Source organism: Orycteropus afer, unplaced genomic scaffold, assembly GCF_000298275.1.
Source record: "Orycteropus afer afer isolate SDZICR_OR568_19922 unplaced genomic scaffold, OryAfe1.0 scaffold00010, whole genome shotgun sequence".
Lineage (NCBI taxonomy): Eukaryota > Metazoa > Chordata > Mammalia > Tubulidentata > Orycteropodidae > Orycteropus > Orycteropus afer.
In genome coordinates this window covers 17036302-17053517 of record NW_006921597.1, presented here as the reverse complement: position 1 = coordinate 17053517, position 17216 = coordinate 17036302, and the positions used below count along the sequence as shown (strand labels likewise).

The following is a 17216-nucleotide window of genomic DNA, read 5'->3' as shown; positions in this document are numbered from 1 at the left end:
ATTCAGGTATTTGTCTTCAATCTCATTAATTCTGTCTTCCATTGCATCAATTCTTCTCCTTTGCCCTTCCAATGTGTTATCTATTTCTGACAATTTCGTATTAATCTTCTGGATTTCTGTCTGTAGATTTAGAATCATTTCTAGTTTTTCATTTATTTTGTCATTTTGTTCTTGTATTTTCTTCCAAAATTCTTCTAAGGTTTTTTCTGTGTTTTATTTAATCTGTCTCTTAATCCTTTGAAGATCCCTAAATATAATTCTTTTGAATTCCTTATCAGAGAGTTCCAATGCTGCTTCTTCCTCAGGGATGTGTTCTGGGTGTGTATCCTGTTCCCTTGTTTCTACCACTTTATCTTCTTTGTGTGGACTGTGATGGTCTGTTGTCTCCGAGACATCATGGTGTTGTATTGAGATCTCTGTTAACTGTTTGTGAAGAGCAGCCAAGGGTGATTCAGGCTCTTCTTGGTGGTTTTTTATGGTTGGCCCGTTGGTAGAGAAGGAGGTGGTGGCTCTCGCTCAGTAAGTGAAATTGCAGGAGGTGTGGGTGTGGTTATATCTTATGGGGACTGTTGCTGTCTCCCACTCAGTTAAACAAAAATTACAGTTGAATAACCATCGAAAAACTGAAAGCACATGGACAAAAAATACACCATGTAATCATACAGGAACAGTAACCAGAAGAAGAAGAAAACCTGCAATACTGGGGATAAAGCAGTAAGAGAAAAATGTAGAGAAGAAGAAGAATGAAGAAAAAAAGAGAAAAATGCAAAAAGAAAAACAAGGAATGGGGTTAACCACTAGAAAAAAAGGGGAAAAAAGTATTTAAACTTAAAAATTATTAAACAAGAACAGGGAAAAGAAGAAAAAGTTGTTAACTAGGACCTGGGAGGGGAAGAATAAAGAGTAATAGTAAAAAGGACAAAAGTATTAATAATAATAGTAATTTTAAAACAGACAAATACTAGCAAACTAAACATCAGAAAAAAGAAAGAGAAAAAGAAAAAAATTGGTGAAGGACAGGACAGGGCACCCAGGCTCTGTCCGAGCACACAGACTTGGATGGAGTTTCTTCGGGCCCAGAAGGTGGGTGGGAGTGGGGAATGGCTGCACCTCCGTTCACCAAGCAGGTGTGGGATATAAGATTAACAAGAGGAATGTCGCATCTTTTCAGTCATGTAGATCCCAAGTGTCCTTGGGGTTACTGGCAAGCAGAATCTGTTCTTAAGCCCCTGGAATCTCAGAGAGTGCTGTCTCTTTAAATATCCAAAATGGTCAGGCTGCTTGTAAACATTGAAAATGGTGGCACCCTCCACACAGTCAAAAGTCCACTGCTCAGCCTGTCTTCCTTTTCACCGCTGCTTTCCCTTTTATTTCACAGGCACCAGAGCAGTCCTCTATGCAGTCTCTGGCTAGCAGGGCTGATTTTTAGGTTAATTCTTAGGTCCTACCACCACTCGAGAATCTCCAAGCTGTCTGTGCCATCAGGATCGCTGCCAGACCGCAACTCCATATGTCTCCTTTTCTGGTATTTTCATGCAAATTCTGCTAGTGGGGGGGGGGGGGAAGGTTAGTCCACTTCTATATCCTTCCCTTCAAGGCTCAAGGATCCAGGATTATCTTCTGTGTCTGTGTTAATTGGTTCCCATTTCTTTGTTGAAGAGGGTCTGTGCAGTTTTTCTACCTATTCCGCCATCTTGAAATCTGCCTGAATCCATTGTGTTTTAAAGACCTACTTTTTTGTGTGTAGGTGTGATGATGGTGGATTTTTTGTTTAGTCTCAACACTTGAAATACTATCACTCCATAGTCTCCATTTTAAAATAGTAATGATTTTAAAAGGTAGTGATTATAGAAATCCTACATTCCTGCTTTTGTTTAATATGCTCCTTTCTAGATAATTCTTTTTTGTGTGGCCAAAAAAGATTAAAATAAGCCTTCTCCTATTACGTGTTACAGGAAATTTAGCCCATAGTAAGAGACTTAGTGAAAAGGGGGAGAAATGAATGACCATGTAACTGTTGTTATTGTTATGTGCCATCGAGTCAGACCCGACTCATAGCGACCCCTCCTTGGGTTTCCAAGGCAGTATCACTGAAGAAGTAAATTGCCCCATCTTCCTTTCAAGGAGTAGCTGGTGGGTTTGAACCTCCAGCCTTCTGGTGAGCAGTCAGATGCCTTAGGCAATATGCTACCAGAGCTCCTCACTGTGTAACTAGCTATCTTCTAAACAGAATCATTAACTCATTTGTTCATTGTTAATCTTTTCTTCCCTCTATCCCTCTGAGCTTGCTTTAGTTTCCTTGCTGCAAAATGGCTTCACACCCACACTTTTTCATTGAGATTCAATATTAGAAGCACACCTCCAAGAGTAGTGATAATAGGCAGTTCTCATGGTACAGCTTTGTGAGAGCAGGCAGGCCTTACCCTGAAGTACAAAGTTTTACTCTAAATTAGTTATGCAAACGGGATAATATCTTCCTAGCTAACTACCAACTGGTAAGTAAGTTTTCCCTGGGATTCTTTCCTAAAATTAAGATATTAATGATAATACAGTGGCAGTATCTGATTGGTTTAGAAAATTCTGTCTTCCAACATTTCCAAAGACGATATTCCATAAAACTTCTCTAGGAAACCCAATTTGGAGCTTTATAAGGATTTTTCATGTTTCATATTCTCTTTTACATTTGCCCAAGGTACAAAGATTAATTGCATGAGGTTCCCTCCATTTTTATTTTGTAATTCTATACTTCTGGCCCTTCCCCTTCCAAAAGGCTACTTCATATGTCCAGCAAAATGTTGTAAGATGTCTACCCTCCTCACCCAAGACAGAGTCGATCATCTTTGCACCTGCTTAGTCTCCTGAGTCTGCTACTGAGTCTAATCCCCCTTATTGGCAACGCCACTCACCAGGTCAGCTCTACAGATTCTTTTTAGCCTAATTCAGTGTATCACCATATGTTTGCAGCTTAATAAGCTTCTGTTTAAAAAAATAACATTCTTGGAGCAAAGACCAGTTTTTTGTTTTTTTGTTTTTAGTTGTGAGAGATTAGTTTCAACTCATTCATTTATTAAGGGTGTAACATAAGAGTTTATGTATCTTAAGTTCACGTCATAGATTGTCTGCTTTAAGTATCAGTTTTAGAAATGAGGGCTCTGTTCTGCTCTAGGAATTGAGTCTCTGTGCTAATGATAATCTGTTTTTCTTAGACTGATAACTTTTTTTAAAAATTACTTTTCTTGGCTAAATTACTCACTTTATTCAATAACTGACATTATAGAGAAGTATGTAGTGAAAAATGGTCTTCCTATCTTTATCCTCCAGCTTTCTCAGTTTCCTCACTGTCTTCCCCAATAGGTGACCACTTTTAGTAGATTATAATGTATCCTTTCAGAAATTTGTTATGCAATTACTAGCAAAAACAAAATATTATTGTAATTTTTTCCATAAAAGTAACGTATACACCATTATGCAACATATTTTTTTCACTTACTGTATCTTGGATGTTTTTTCATATCATCACACAGGAAGCTGCCTCGCCTTTTTTTCCCCCCTAAGCTGCAAAATATTCCATTTTTATAGAAGTACCATAATTTATGTAACCACTTCCTCATTGAGAGATATAAATATATATATATATATGTGTATATATATATATTGCTATTATAAATAATAGTACAGTAGAGAACCTTGTACAAATATCATTTTGTGCAAGTGTACCTATAGGATAAATTCTCAAAATCAAAAGGCATTTGAATCCAGTAATCTGAGAATGATACTATAAGTTTATACAAAGTGCTAGTCTACAGAAGGAAAGAAACACCAGTTTATGCTTTGCTTTGCTCTTCAATCTTTTTGCCAGTACTCTTTTTTTTTTCCATACTTCTGATTTCTACTGCCCTGTTTTTGCATCAGGTTTATCTCTTCTTGACTGAGATAATTTTCAGCAACCCCAGAGTTAATTCTTATTTTCTTTCAGGCTCTTCTTTCTAGGTATCTTAGGGTAGCTGACCTAGTGAGGATAATAATTCAATTAAGAGTTGGTGTGAATTTGTCACACATACACCATGGCAAGCATTAAATGAAGATATGTAAAGAACAGTTAGTTTTGCAAGGTCTCGGTGATTTGTTTTACTTCAGCGAAAGCTCATCTTTCCATCTGATACTACAAACACGTATTTCACAATTTCATTTTCAGCAGCAGTGCTGTGTAATTCTCTGTTTGACACTCAAACTTTATCCCCGACCCGATTTTGTTTGGTGGGAAAGGTTAAGCTATAATTTCAGCTCAGCTTCAATGAGTCAAACATTTCTTTTGAAAAGGAGGGGTTTTTATTGCTCTGTGAAATTCATCAAATTAAAAGGCTCTGGATTTTATTTGATTTTGCTCATAACAAATTTTTGATGCCTCCTTTTCCCCTGCCCTCAATATTTGAGATTTTTCCTATTGTGCATGATAGAGGAATGCTGCTAAGCTTGCAATCAATTAACTTGAAGTTGTTTTGAGTAATTCTGCTTTTTTGGCTTTTTGTACCTAATCAGAATTGATGTGACTGAAGTGCAAATCTTCATAATAATCATGCATTTGCTGGCAGTGATTGGAGGACCACCTTTTTGGCAATCTATGGTAATTGTTCACATTGTGTATCCCATGTAATTAATGCATGTTGTCTTTTGCTTGTATTTTCTAATGTAGTATAATCCAGGTAAAGGATAATGTGTTTCTTATTTTATTCTTCTGGAGATGAAACGTCACAGCTACGGTAGGAGACAAACTTCTCTTTAGGGCCATCTGATGCATTTCACAACTTGGAGTTGTATGGTACATTACATCCATTCCAGGCCTGTTGTTTTAGAAGGCCATTGAGAATCTGAATTATTATTGTCATTCATTTTACAGATGAGGAAATAGTGGATTGACAAACAAGTGATGAGAGTAAATCAGACTTTTCATTCTCATTCCTGACTTCATGAGTCTCCAGCACTAGTTTTTCTGTCAAATGCTTAAAGCGCCATAAAAAATTTGGGGTGCTAAATTAGCTCTGACCCCAAAACAGCATTAGTATTTACTGAAATCAGTGCCATTAGATTATTTTAATAAGCCAAGACCTTGATTTTTAACCTGACCTAAAATACAGTCACCCCTTTCTAGCACACATGTTTTTCTCACAAAAATCTGAGAGAGGACCTACAGCATGGCGACCAAGAGCGCAGGCTCTGAAACCACACTGCCTGAATTTAAGCCAGGCTACATTCTCTTCTGTGTGAACTTAGTCTGTTGTTTAGCTCTTTGTGGCTTTGTTTCCTCCTCTGTGTTATGAGGGCAGTAATGCAGTGAAAGCTGGAACTCAATGGCACTGCCTTGTTTTACCAGGTCTCTTAAGTTGTCCGCCTTTGATAGGGTATGGTCTTGCCACTTTTCTGTCTCCCCTTCTGATGGAAAATGTTTGAGTTTTCCTTCTCTTACAGGTTTCTGCCTTACTCTTTCACAAGTTTTACTGGAGTACCTATCTCATAAAGTTATTTTGTAGATTAAATGAGAAAATATGTATAAGACACTTAGAACAGTGCCTAACAAATAGTAGACAATAAAAATTGTTGCTACTTTTATAATTAGAACATATTCTAGATTTGAGTCAAAGTAGTTGGTGCTCCCTGGTCATCAGTTAACTGTTTATTGCCACCACCACTCCTTCTGAATACAGTATTTCTAATTCATTTGATGTAATCAAGTATAAGAGAAATTTACTAAGTAAAAAATTTCCTTTGCCTAATTCGTTTTATGACGGTAAATTAGGTACTTGAGGAAGTATAATTGATACAGTTCCTTAAGTGTTTATTACCAGAAATTGTTTAATGCCTTCTGTTGGGGAGATGGTCATGAGGAAGGAGGAAATGAAAGGATAAAAATATCTGTAGTCAACAAGGAAATTCTGAAACTGTTCATTTACATACATAATATAGTTTTCATTAGAGACCCTGTTGGGTTTTGAGATTGATACATAGGGAAAACATAAATTTTATTACTTTTGCTCTCTAACCAAAAAACCAAACCAAAACCAATGCCATTGGGTTGATTCTGACTTATAGTGACCCCCATTGGGTTTCCAAAGCAGTAAATCTTTACAGAAGTAGATTGCCTCATCTCCCTTCCAAAGAGTAGCTGGTGGGATTGAACTGCCAACTTTCTGGTTAGCAGTCAAATGCCATAGGCACTAGTCTTATTTTAACATTTTAGCTTTATAGGAAAGAAAGGATCCTGAAACCACATGATAAAAGAATCCTACCCACACTTAACATTTTAATATCCTTTGACTGTCTTTTTATATTATTTTCATCGGTCTTGTGTTTTGTACCAAAATTTTTCCCCTGAAAAAATATTTTGAATATTTTAAACATACATGAATTAACCTATAAATTTTCAGCATACCAATTTAAAAAACAACGGGATTTCTGGCTTGGCTATCAGAAAACAGTCAGAATCTGCTTTATGCGTCTAATTATCCTTTTAAATATATATAAAACATGCGAATAGAGTTATGCATATACATATGTCATACGTGTATCTTTATTTCTTAGGTGGTACCTAGCAATAAATTTGTTATACTAACACTTCCAGTTAGTTTATGTTAGTTTTTTGTTGTTGTTATTTAAAGGAAAGACATTTTCATGCACAAAAACTATTACATAGTTTATATATTGCTGGAAACAAAACACCATCATTTTTTGTGTATTACTTCCCTAAGAGATGATTTCCTTTGGGGATGTCTTAGAACTATATCATATAATTCTTTAAAAAAAAGAAGAAGTACATCATCACTTTGGAAGAGACCCACATATAATTCATTCATGGTTATTTTCATTGATGTGTGAGTTTTTAAGCCTAGTGGCTGATAAAGCGTATGTCAGACTACCAGATTCTAGGTTAGGCAAGTGAATGAGATGAATTTTCAGGATTAGGCAGGATTTCGTGAACTGTGTAGTGTAACTTATTTCTATCTCACTCTTAAAATGTGCCTGTTAGAAAGTACCCTTAAAAAGTTTAAATAATTTAAGCATGTTGTTCTTTCTTAAACACTTGGTGGAGACTTGTAGTTGTGTTAACACTTGCTGTATTTTGGTGGAATTTATTTATATTAAAATTACTTACAAAGAGGTATTCCTATATTGTTTTGAAGAAAGTTAATTTCTAGTCTCTAAATAATTTCTATTTCTGCTTAAATTTACAAAGCCTATAAAAAAATTTAATTATGTCCATAAGAAAACTAGTCTAACAACTTAACTGATATTCTGCATTAGCCCAAACTAATGAATCAAAACATGTATTCCTTATAATCCGGTAAACTTGTTGAGAATTTAAGATACTGTTTTTCTACCTCTAGCCTTTCTAAAAATTAATTAGATTAGACTGATATTATTTGGATGCATAATTTCATGGCATGAAACCAGAGGGTTTTCCTCTGGCTTATAGGGCAGACTGTACAATCTTAGAGAGCTGTAATTCTTCCAGGCCTTGAAGAATACAGAAACTTCTGGATAGGCTTGAGGTAAAGGTGTTTTCACTATGGCTGTCTGGCTATTTCTGTAGAGTGAATGCACTTTGACCACTGTGGATGAGTTCCACAGAATAACCGAAAAGAGCAAGAGTGGGAAAGACAGGCTGTACCCACCTCCCTTAATTTTGAGTGTGGGGTGAAAATGGGAGAAAGTTTAGTGCTTTCTATTTGTACTTTCAATTAGCACCAATTTTTAAGAGCTCACCTGGTAAAGTTTAGGATTCCTCTCACTCCAGCTCTCCCTTCATTTTGCCTCATATTTTCTTGTAACTAAGTTCCTTTTCCATTATTACCACAGAAGCAAAGACATGCCATACTCTTCCAAAACAGTAATTCTCCAGAGAAAGTCAAAGAAAGGGAGAAGATCTTCATCTTCCTTCAACAAATGTATATTGAGCACCCACATATCCAAGGCTCTACAGAGAATTCAAAACTCAATCAAAATCCTGCACTCTGGAGCTTTTGTTCTGATGTATAAACCTGTCATATAGGACAAACTGTTAAGAGCTGAAAAACGTTTATGATACTTTGCTCCTAAGTCTGTAGCTTGCCTGCTTGCTTTGTGGTCTGAGCCATGAACTAATTGCCTAGCTTGTTTAATGTTCTCTGTTCATTCTTTTCTTGATTCAAAGGGCAAAAGTTTCCATGATCCTAAAGCAATTGCACCAAATTGTAAATACAGTTGTGATGGTCATTCAGTGTAGTATGATGGCACAGATTACTGTTACTCAGAGATTGGCACTCATTCAGGAGCCGGCTCTAATGCAGGGATGCCCCCGTGCTAGATTAATGCTTCTTTTGGAATCTGAGGGACTATAATATTTCTCCCTTTCCATAGAGGTCCTTTGTCCTCAAGGGAGGGAAGAGCACCAGGAGACTGGCCAGAATATTGAATTTCAGCCAGGTGCATCAGATTTAGATTGTAATGTCCCTAGTTTCCTTAACTAGAGCAGAAAAAAACTCTTGGAGTTCAAAGTAACCATGGTGTTGATTTCCTCCTCTATTGAAAACAAGTTTTGAATTTGGGTATAAGCATTTGTGATCATTAGGGAAGGAGAAAGACCATTTAGGATATTCCAGGATTCTTAAGTTGACCTATTTCATTTTAGAAAACTAAGTACTGTCACAGTTCAACTTGAAATTTGAACAGTTAATTTCAGTTCTTTGTTGTTTTTTAAAAGAAGTACAGTTTCATAACAGATCATAGAGTTGTGTAAACAAACTGAATTCTTGAGAGTTTTGAAGAAATGCAGTATCTAAACATTAAGATGATTGTTTGCCAAAAAACCCCTTAAACTGGAGTTTAATAAAAGGAAATGTCATATTTCCTATTTGATTTTTAAAGTATAGTCAGATTAGTTATAAAAAGTATCAACAGCCTTAATTAAAATGTTTTTATTTTAAGACTGCAATGCCTACATTGTGGGCTTTTGCTATTTTGTTCCTATTTGTTTCTATTACGGTGTCATTTATTTTACTGTTACTTTCTTATCCATGCATATTGGACAAAATTTGAGACTTCAGGAAAGCTAAAGAGAGGTACAAAATGGAATAAAATCTTAAATGATTTTTAAAATTCAGAACAAGTGTACTTCCTTTTCAATTTAAGCTTTTAAGATTAAGTACATGATCTTGATCTACTCAGCCGGCCTTACTTTATCAATCCATATTCTCAGTATACTATAGGAATGTATTATTAGTTCTGAAACTTACATTTTGGATACTTGGTTATAGAGCTGTGCTTGTTAGGATGTGCCTGACGGGTGTTTTCCCCTGTCTGTGGGTGCATTCTCAGTTACCCTCTGCTTTTGCCCTGACAACTGGAAATTGGGAAGTCTGAGTAGAATGTTTTTCTTTCATTCTCTAGTTTGCAGATTTCTTATTTAATTGCAAATATTTCTATTATTTTATGCTCCACATTTCCTCTCTCACAGCAATTAGTAATAAACTACAGATTTAGAATTCAAAAAATACGCAAAGGAAAAGGCAAGGTACATTCCATTTACAAAAGGCCAGAAGATAACCTTGTTCATTGTTGCCAGGCCTCTGGGATACATTAGGTGAATCTTACTTAGCTTATGACACAAATAAAGTTGGATCAGTTAATTTGTAAAGGTTGGTGTCAGGAGAAGTGATATTAATTTCTATATAGCCTTATCACTTGAAACTTGTTATATTACTATAATGGGAAGGAGCAGGAAATTATTTATGTATTTACCCAACTAGAGGGAATGGAGGAAGTATTTGAGAATATGAATCAATAATTAGAGAGTGCTGTCTTACTTTAGTTTGAATATACTTTAATTGTTGTTTCTCTCTACCATTAAAGATTCCAGTGCTGAATATTCAAGTGAAAATTTTTCCTGCACTTTGTACTGTAGCAGGGACCATATTTTCCTGTACAAATTACTTCCGTGTAATCTTCACAGGTGGTGTTGGCAAAAATGGATCAACAATAGCAGTGAGTATATCTTTACTTAAGATTTCTAATGATTGTTTGTGCTAAGACTCGGTTTTGTGGTGGTTTAGTGGGTTTTTTTTTCATTTGAAAGGTGCAAAATCTTTTTTTTAGTGTTTCTCCTTAGCCTTGAAAAAAAATAAAAACAATGTCCAAAAATCATCAGTTTTATTTGCCCATGCTTACATTGTATGTTAATACACTACTCCTGCTCCTCATGACTATTTCATGATCAGATATTTCACATTTACAACAAGAATGAAAAAAAATCTGTTCAGCTATTTTGCACATTAATGATGTACATGTGGCAGTAATGAATGCCAAGGTGTGAGGCAAGAGTGGTGTTGGCTGTGATGGTTAAGATTATGTGTCAACTTGGCTGGGCCGTGATTCTCAGTGGTTTAGCAGTTATATAATGATATAATTTGATAGTTATATAATGATGTGATTTGGTGGTTATGTAATGAGATCTGGCAGTTTCGTAATGATATGGAAGGAGCTCTGGTGGCATAGTGCCTAAGGCATTTGACTGCTAAGCAGAAGGTTGGTGGTTCAAACCCACTAACCACTCCATGGAAGGAACACTGGGCAATCTATTTCCGTAAAGATTTACTGCCTTGGAAACCCAAAGAGGGTCACTGTGAGTCATAATCAACTCGATGGCAGTCAGTTTGGTTTTTTTGTTTTTTTCTATAATGATGATCCTCCATTTTGTGATGTAATGTAGTCATCTTCCACTTTTGCATAATGTCAGTTTTTGCATAACTATCTGGTCTTTAAGGAGCTCTGGTGGTTTAGTGGGTAAGATATTTGGCTGCTAACCAGAAGGTCAGTGGTTCAAACCCACCAGCAGCTCCATGGGAGGAAGATGGGGCAATCTACTTCTATGAAAATATATGGCCTTGGAAACCCAGTGGGGGTCTCTGTGAGCCAGAAGTCAGAATCCACTTGAGGGCAGAGTTTTGTTTTTTTCTTGACCTGGTCTTTGGAATCTAACTATGTCAGTAAGTGAGGAATGGGTGCTTAAGTATATATTTGTGCATAAATACATACATATTTACATGGACATATATGAAAAAAGAATGGCCTGCTTTATAAACAAGCCTGGTGTCTTAAGTGAAATCTTCAGTTTGTGGTTAACCAGTACATGCTACTGCTGTTATCGTGTTCATTTTTAGAAACTGCTGGCTGTTAGGCACCATTGAACTATTTTATAGCAGATCCACATAGTATCTGATGAGTGGATACTATTATTTCATTATTATTCTTACTACTTTTCTCTTTTCACTATACAGGGAACAAGTGTCCTTTCTCCTTTTCTCCATATTGGATCAGTGATCACATTAGCTGCAATGATCTACAAGAAATCAGCGGTTCAGCTATTTGAAAAGCATCCCTGTCTTTATATACTAACATTTGGTTTCGTATCTGCTAAAATCACTAATAAGCTTGTGGTAAGCACCCAGATTTTGTTTTGTTTTTACTTTGATCTGATTTTAGTAATATGGCCATAGTTTTTATTCTGAAACAACCTGAACAGTCCTAGAGCTTGCTCTCCTACCATCACAGCCTTCACATCAAGGTAGGAGCTGTGAAGCTACAATTTGAGGTTACCAGAAACTCCCTGATTATCTGCAGTTTTTCTCCCTTCTAGCCACAGTTTGATTTGATCATTTAGTTTATTTGTTCTCTTCAGTCTAATCTGGACACTCAGGGCTCCTGGGGAAAACCATCTTTTGGAGGCTTAGTTGACATGGTGTATATATACCCTTTCTGGGACACAGAACTCACACACGTACTTTATGCTGTCAGCGGTTTTTTTTGTTGTTGTTGTTTTAGTTTTGGAAATTCAGATATTGCTAATACTTTAAACTTGGTATTTGAGCACAATACTGATTTACTATGTAGGTCACAATTGCTCTAAAATGAAAATGCCTACATTGTTGATTCTGTTTTACTTATAGGTTGCACATATGACAAAAAGTGAAATGCATTTGCATGACACTGCATTCATAGGCCCAGCACTTCTCTTTCTGGACCAGTATTTTAACAGCTTTATTGATGAATATATCGTACTTTGGATTGCTCTGGTAAGTGTTACAGTATGTCTTATTTCATGATCAATAGTTCACTTGTTTGCTTATTTCAGTGGGTCAGTCCTGATAGATAATATGAAGATTTGGAATACCAGTTCTGCCTCCATCAAGGCTCATAAATGGGAAATTTTTGAGTACATAAAGCAGAATTGGCAAACTACAGCCGGTGGGCCAACAGCCTATTTTGTGAATAAAATTTTATTGGAACACAGCCACACCCGGTCATTTATGTATTATTATCTGTGGCTGCTTTCTTGCTTTATTGGCAGTGTTGAGTAGTTGTAATATTTACTATCTGTTTCTCTAACAAAGAGTTTATTAAAGGAAAGATCCATGAAGAAATTGAGTTATTGTATGAAATTGAAGGTAAATCTGAGGAGAGGAGAATAAAGTTAGAGGCCATTCTTTTTTATTTTCAGCAAGTGGAGGGAAGGTCTAAGCAGGTGCTGAGAATATAATCATCTCTTTTTTTCTAGGTCTTCTCATTCTTTGATTTGATCCGCTATTGTGTCAGTGTCTGCAATCAAATTGCATCTCACCTTCACATACACGTCTTCAGAATCAAGGTGTCTACAGCTCATTCTAATCATCATTAATGATGTAACTGATACTGAATAGGAAACTCATGTTTTCTGAAGGAAAGAATCTGAACAAATTACAGAGAATGGGATGGATAAGAACAAATATAATTTATAATAATCAATGTTGTATAACTTCTATCCTTTGTTATTGGTAACGTTTCTTAACTATCCTGTATGAGAATGGGAATTTCAAGACCCTCCTGTAAATTATACATATGGTCATACAGGGTTTGGCCCAAGAAAGCATGCAGGGGAAAAAAAAAAAAAAATGCCATGTGTTTGTAATCCTAGATTCAAAATGAGATTGTCATGGGGAACAGATCCCCAGTGGTGGAGATTTCTAATGTGGAATATTTGCAGGCCAAAAGATGGTTGCTTTATAATTTTAACAAATCATTGTCTTTTATTGACATCCTTGTTTAGTGTCTTTTCAAGCTTTCTTTTACTAAGGAACTCAGCTTGTGGCACAGATACATCCCACTAGCTTGTGAGGTGGAAGTAGTGATAAAGACTTTAAATTTGAATTGAAAGGTTTCCGATCGTTACATTGTTGAGGAAGTCATTTTTTAATTGCTCTATAAGTAATATCTCTTGTGGGCTTGGGAAATCCTATTAGCATGCAGAATAACGTGGTAACTTTGTCGATCCATTTTATTTTTTTAAATAAATATATGATCTAAAAGCCAGCTTCTTCTCATTTTTGTTCAGTGGAAAGACAAACTAAGTTTTAATGTCTTTTTTTTTTTAAGCAAAATTTCTGTTCTTTAATAAATAAGGAAATTCAGTCAGCTGCATTGTCATGATGTGTCCTGTGACCTTTCTCTTATGTATAAACTTTTTAACTTCAAAAAGAAGAACTATTTTTATTTTCCCTCTTTGTAGTTGTTACCCTTGTAATTATCAGTCACTTAGGAATCTTAAACCTTCTCCCAAAATTTTCAGTGATTCCCAGGGCCTTACCATGGGTCACTGCACACTCCCTTTCTGGATACTTACTGTCTATGCTACAGTGTGAAATGGGACACAGGTGTCCTCAGTTACTGAATCAGATCTGTTTTCATTAGGTGCAGATGGTTGAGTTGCTTTCATGAAGAAGACCACAGAAAAAGTTTAAACTATTGGTTAAAGTGAGGCATCTTTTGGGCTTTCATTTGTACTTGTCACTGTAATCATGGATAAATAATAATTGCACTGCTTTGCCTGGCAGCCAGAACTCTGTTTGCACATTTGATGGTTCCAGTAATCCCATGTGGATCTGGACTACCACTGACAATGTGGCCTTTAATTTCTTTGTTAGACTGTAACAAGAAAGGGGAATCTTTCATCACTTTCACTTGATAGCACCTTTTCTAGCATCTAGAATAAAGAAGTACATACAAGGAAATGCTAAAGCAGATCAAGTTTGGAAAGCTGGGGCAACGCAGAGCAAAGAAAAATGATAAACTGAGATTTTGAGGGCTAATTGAAATGTGTGTATTCTCCTATGATCTTTTTCAGCATAAAGGGAATCTAGAACAGGCTCAGATACCGGTATGTGCTTTCTTTATCCCATCAGATGAGAGTGCATTTGAAGTAAACCTCAGCTGCCCAGCTCTTCTTATGTGTTCATATACAGTAAAACCTTTGAAAGCTGGAACCTGTGTAAGGCTTTACTGTCAGAGAAGGAAAATGCAAATATTTTTCACTAATAGAGAGTGATTAAAAAAAAGGGGGGTAAGGCACCTTGACAAAGGCAGATAAGCTGCAACACCCAGAAAAACAAGGCAGTCCCGTCAGGTTCCAGCTTTCACAGGTTTCACTGTGCATTGACTTAGTTTGCCATCTTGTTTTTACCAAGTGGTTCTCAAACCTGGTTAGACATCAGACTCACTTGAAAGAACTTTAAAAGTATACAGATTCCCATCTCCCTAGAGATGACCCAGTAGATTTGGGGTAGACCCTCAGAAAACTTTTTCACAAGCTTCCAAGGATTTTAGACCCAGTTCTAAAACCTTTTGAGGTGCAGTTAGGGACTACTGCCTTAAAATACCTAAAAAAATGCAGTAATTCTCAGGAGCTGTGAAGAATACAGTATAGTTAGGGTGGTGTGTTGATAGTGGAGCATGTGCCCCCTGCAATAGGCCCCTGTATTCCTAATCAGATTACAGTGGTTTTATCTTCACTTTGGTAACCCTAGATCCCTGTCCCACTTTCCAGAAACATTTGTGTTCTTTGTATTGAATTCAGGGACCTCTCAGGGCCACAATCACTTATACATACAAAAAAGGTATAATTTTTGAATGATACTTCTAATTAAGTTCCGCTTCTCCTGCAGTGTGTAAACAGAGTCTGTCAGTGGGAAGGTGCAGTAGGTGGACCTCTAAACCACTTGGGTCCTTAAGATTGTGATCTCTTTTCTTAAAGGAAAAAATGGTTAATACAGGGATCCTGTCACCTTTAGCTAAAGAGTTAAACTGGCCTTTTCAAAATATTGACCAGTGGAGGTAAAAGACTAATTCAAATGAAGGGATGGACAAACAGACCTGTTTATGGAAGGAATATAGTGTTCTTCCCTGGCTTCTTTTGCCTGGAATTCCTACTCTCAAGTTGTCCCATAGACAGCAGTCGCTTCCCTGGAGCTAACAGCCTCTGTTCCCAGGATTCTGAAGACACACGTGATGAACCAAGGCACTGCTACCCTGTCTGCCAGTGCTGTTGCTCTCACCAGTATCCTCTGTCCCTCTTATTAGAAGAAGAGCGGTTCCTGAGCCCTGTAATTCCACCTGTCCAAACAGCCCCAGGGTTCGGGCCAAGACCAGGTCTAGTTTATTGTCACATCTCTCGCCTTGTTTCCCTGTCCCTCTTCCCATAGTAGAAGCTGAAGACACTCACATAAATAGCAAGAAGACTTTCATCTTTATTCTCATTCTCACATGTCCACAGACCTTTTTCATGTTGTGGAGCTGAGCCTTGGGGCTACAGCTGTTTTCTAGTGGTTCCAGGAGAGGGCAGTTGGAACAACCTCTAACCAAGCCTCTATAACATCTGAACTATTGCTCTGTGTCACCTCTGGAAAAAAAAAAAAAAAAATGCAGTTTTGAACCCAGCTCTATAAGCACAGGGGCCTGAGCCCTCCAAAGTCCTGAGAAAGTTGATTCCAAGGACCCCAGGTTGAAGGAAGACCTGGTTGCCAGGACTCAGAAGGATGCTGTGGATGCTAGGATGGATTGCTTCACTGACCCTGCCATGCTGGTAGGGCCCCAAGTCCAGAACTGGCCTGTGGGTCTAGTCACACCTGTTCATCACAGTTCCTATTTCACAGTCTTTTCCCATGGTTTCTTCTGTTTTTTCTGTTCCTCATATTCAAGTATTTTCTGTTGGAAATAGCCTGTGGGTTGAGATACAGATTTTAGTATCAACTAATCTGGCAGACTCTGATGAGTTTAGGCATGAGGGTCAGAAATATCCTCTCTGTGTAAACTCACCACACAGAACACACACACACTCCCATCCCCACTGGGACCCCTAGGCCCTCACAGTCCTCTGGAGTGCCGGGATATTCAATCAATTTGTCCCAAAAAAGGAGCCCTCAAACGAAGAGTATTGATAGACAGTAGCTCCAGATTAAAACAGAGGAAACGAGCCTGTCCTGCTGGCTGTGAAATTGAGCACCGACTCGGTGTCAGTGCTTGAGGCATTCTCTTGGGTTTCAGGTTATTTCCTTTCAATCCCATTGATGTAATTACAGCCTGTGGGCCTCTGAAGGAGGGGACAGTTTCTGGGCTTAGACTGTATACCTGCAGGAGGATTCTTGCTCTTCTCAGCTTCCTGGATAAAAAGGGAAAAGAGCTGTGTCTTCACAAACTTCTTCACGAATCGGCGATTGGCCTTGGAGGTCAGAGCCTTACAGAAGGACCGCTCTTGGAAGTGGCCATGCCCATTTGCCTCCCGCTTGATATAGGATGTATAGTGGCCCACAGTCTTGACAAAGAACTGCACGAAAGGGCCTGAAACATGTTCATTGATTTGTTCTAAAGCTGTAGGGAATGTAAGACAGGCCATGTCAGAGGGTAGCAGAAGGAATACCCCAATTCTCACCTCCAGTTCTGGCTTTCATTGTAGGTTAAAGCTGGGAAATGGGTGAGTAGGGTTTACAATTACTCACAGACTGATTGAAATGAGAGACTACCATTGCTTGAAAAACAAAAAACAAATTCACTGCCATCGAGTCAATTCCGACTCATAGCAACTACCATTGGGTTTTCAAGGAAGTAAATCTTTACAGTAGATTGTCTGGTCTTCCTTCCATAGAGTAGCTGGTGGGTGTGAACCGCCAACCTTCTGATTAGCAGTTAAATGCCTTAAGCACTACTCCACCATTGCTTAAGCCAAACCAAACTCACTGCCATCAAATTGATCCTGACTCATAGCAAACATTCCTTGGGTTTCCGAGACAGTATCTCTACAGAAGTAGATTGCCCAGTCTTCCTTCCGAGGAGTGGCTGGTGGGTTTGAACCACCAGCCTTCTGGTTAGCAGTCAAATGCCTT

At 37.5% G+C, this 17216-nt stretch overlaps 2 protein-coding genes across 2 annotated transcripts in view; one reads left to right on the top strand and one right to left on the bottom strand.

Moving 5' to 3' along the window:
• CEPT1 (choline/ethanolamine phosphotransferase 1) overlaps positions 1-12703 on the top strand; it is a 50527-nt gene extending 37824 nt beyond the window's left edge. Inside the window, exons 5-8 of the mRNA XM_042782003.1 lie at positions 9883-10014; positions 11307-11465; positions 11976-12101; positions 12584-12703. Coding sequence (XP_042637937.1) covers positions 9883-10014; positions 11307-11465; positions 11976-12101; positions 12584-12703 — 537 coding nt within the window. The remainder of the gene's footprint in view (positions 1-9882; positions 10015-11306; positions 11466-11975; positions 12102-12583) is intronic.
• A 3275-nt stretch (positions 12704-15978) lies between these two features.
• DENND2D (DENN domain containing 2D) overlaps positions 15979-17216 on the bottom strand; it is a 23324-nt gene continuing 22086 nt past the window's right edge. Inside the window, exons 11-12 of the mRNA XM_007949347.2 lie at positions 16465-16704; positions 15979-16055 (exon numbers count right to left, since the gene is read on the bottom strand). Coding sequence (XP_007947538.1) covers positions 15979-16055; positions 16465-16704 — 317 coding nt within the window. The remainder of the gene's footprint in view (positions 16056-16464; positions 16705-17216) is intronic.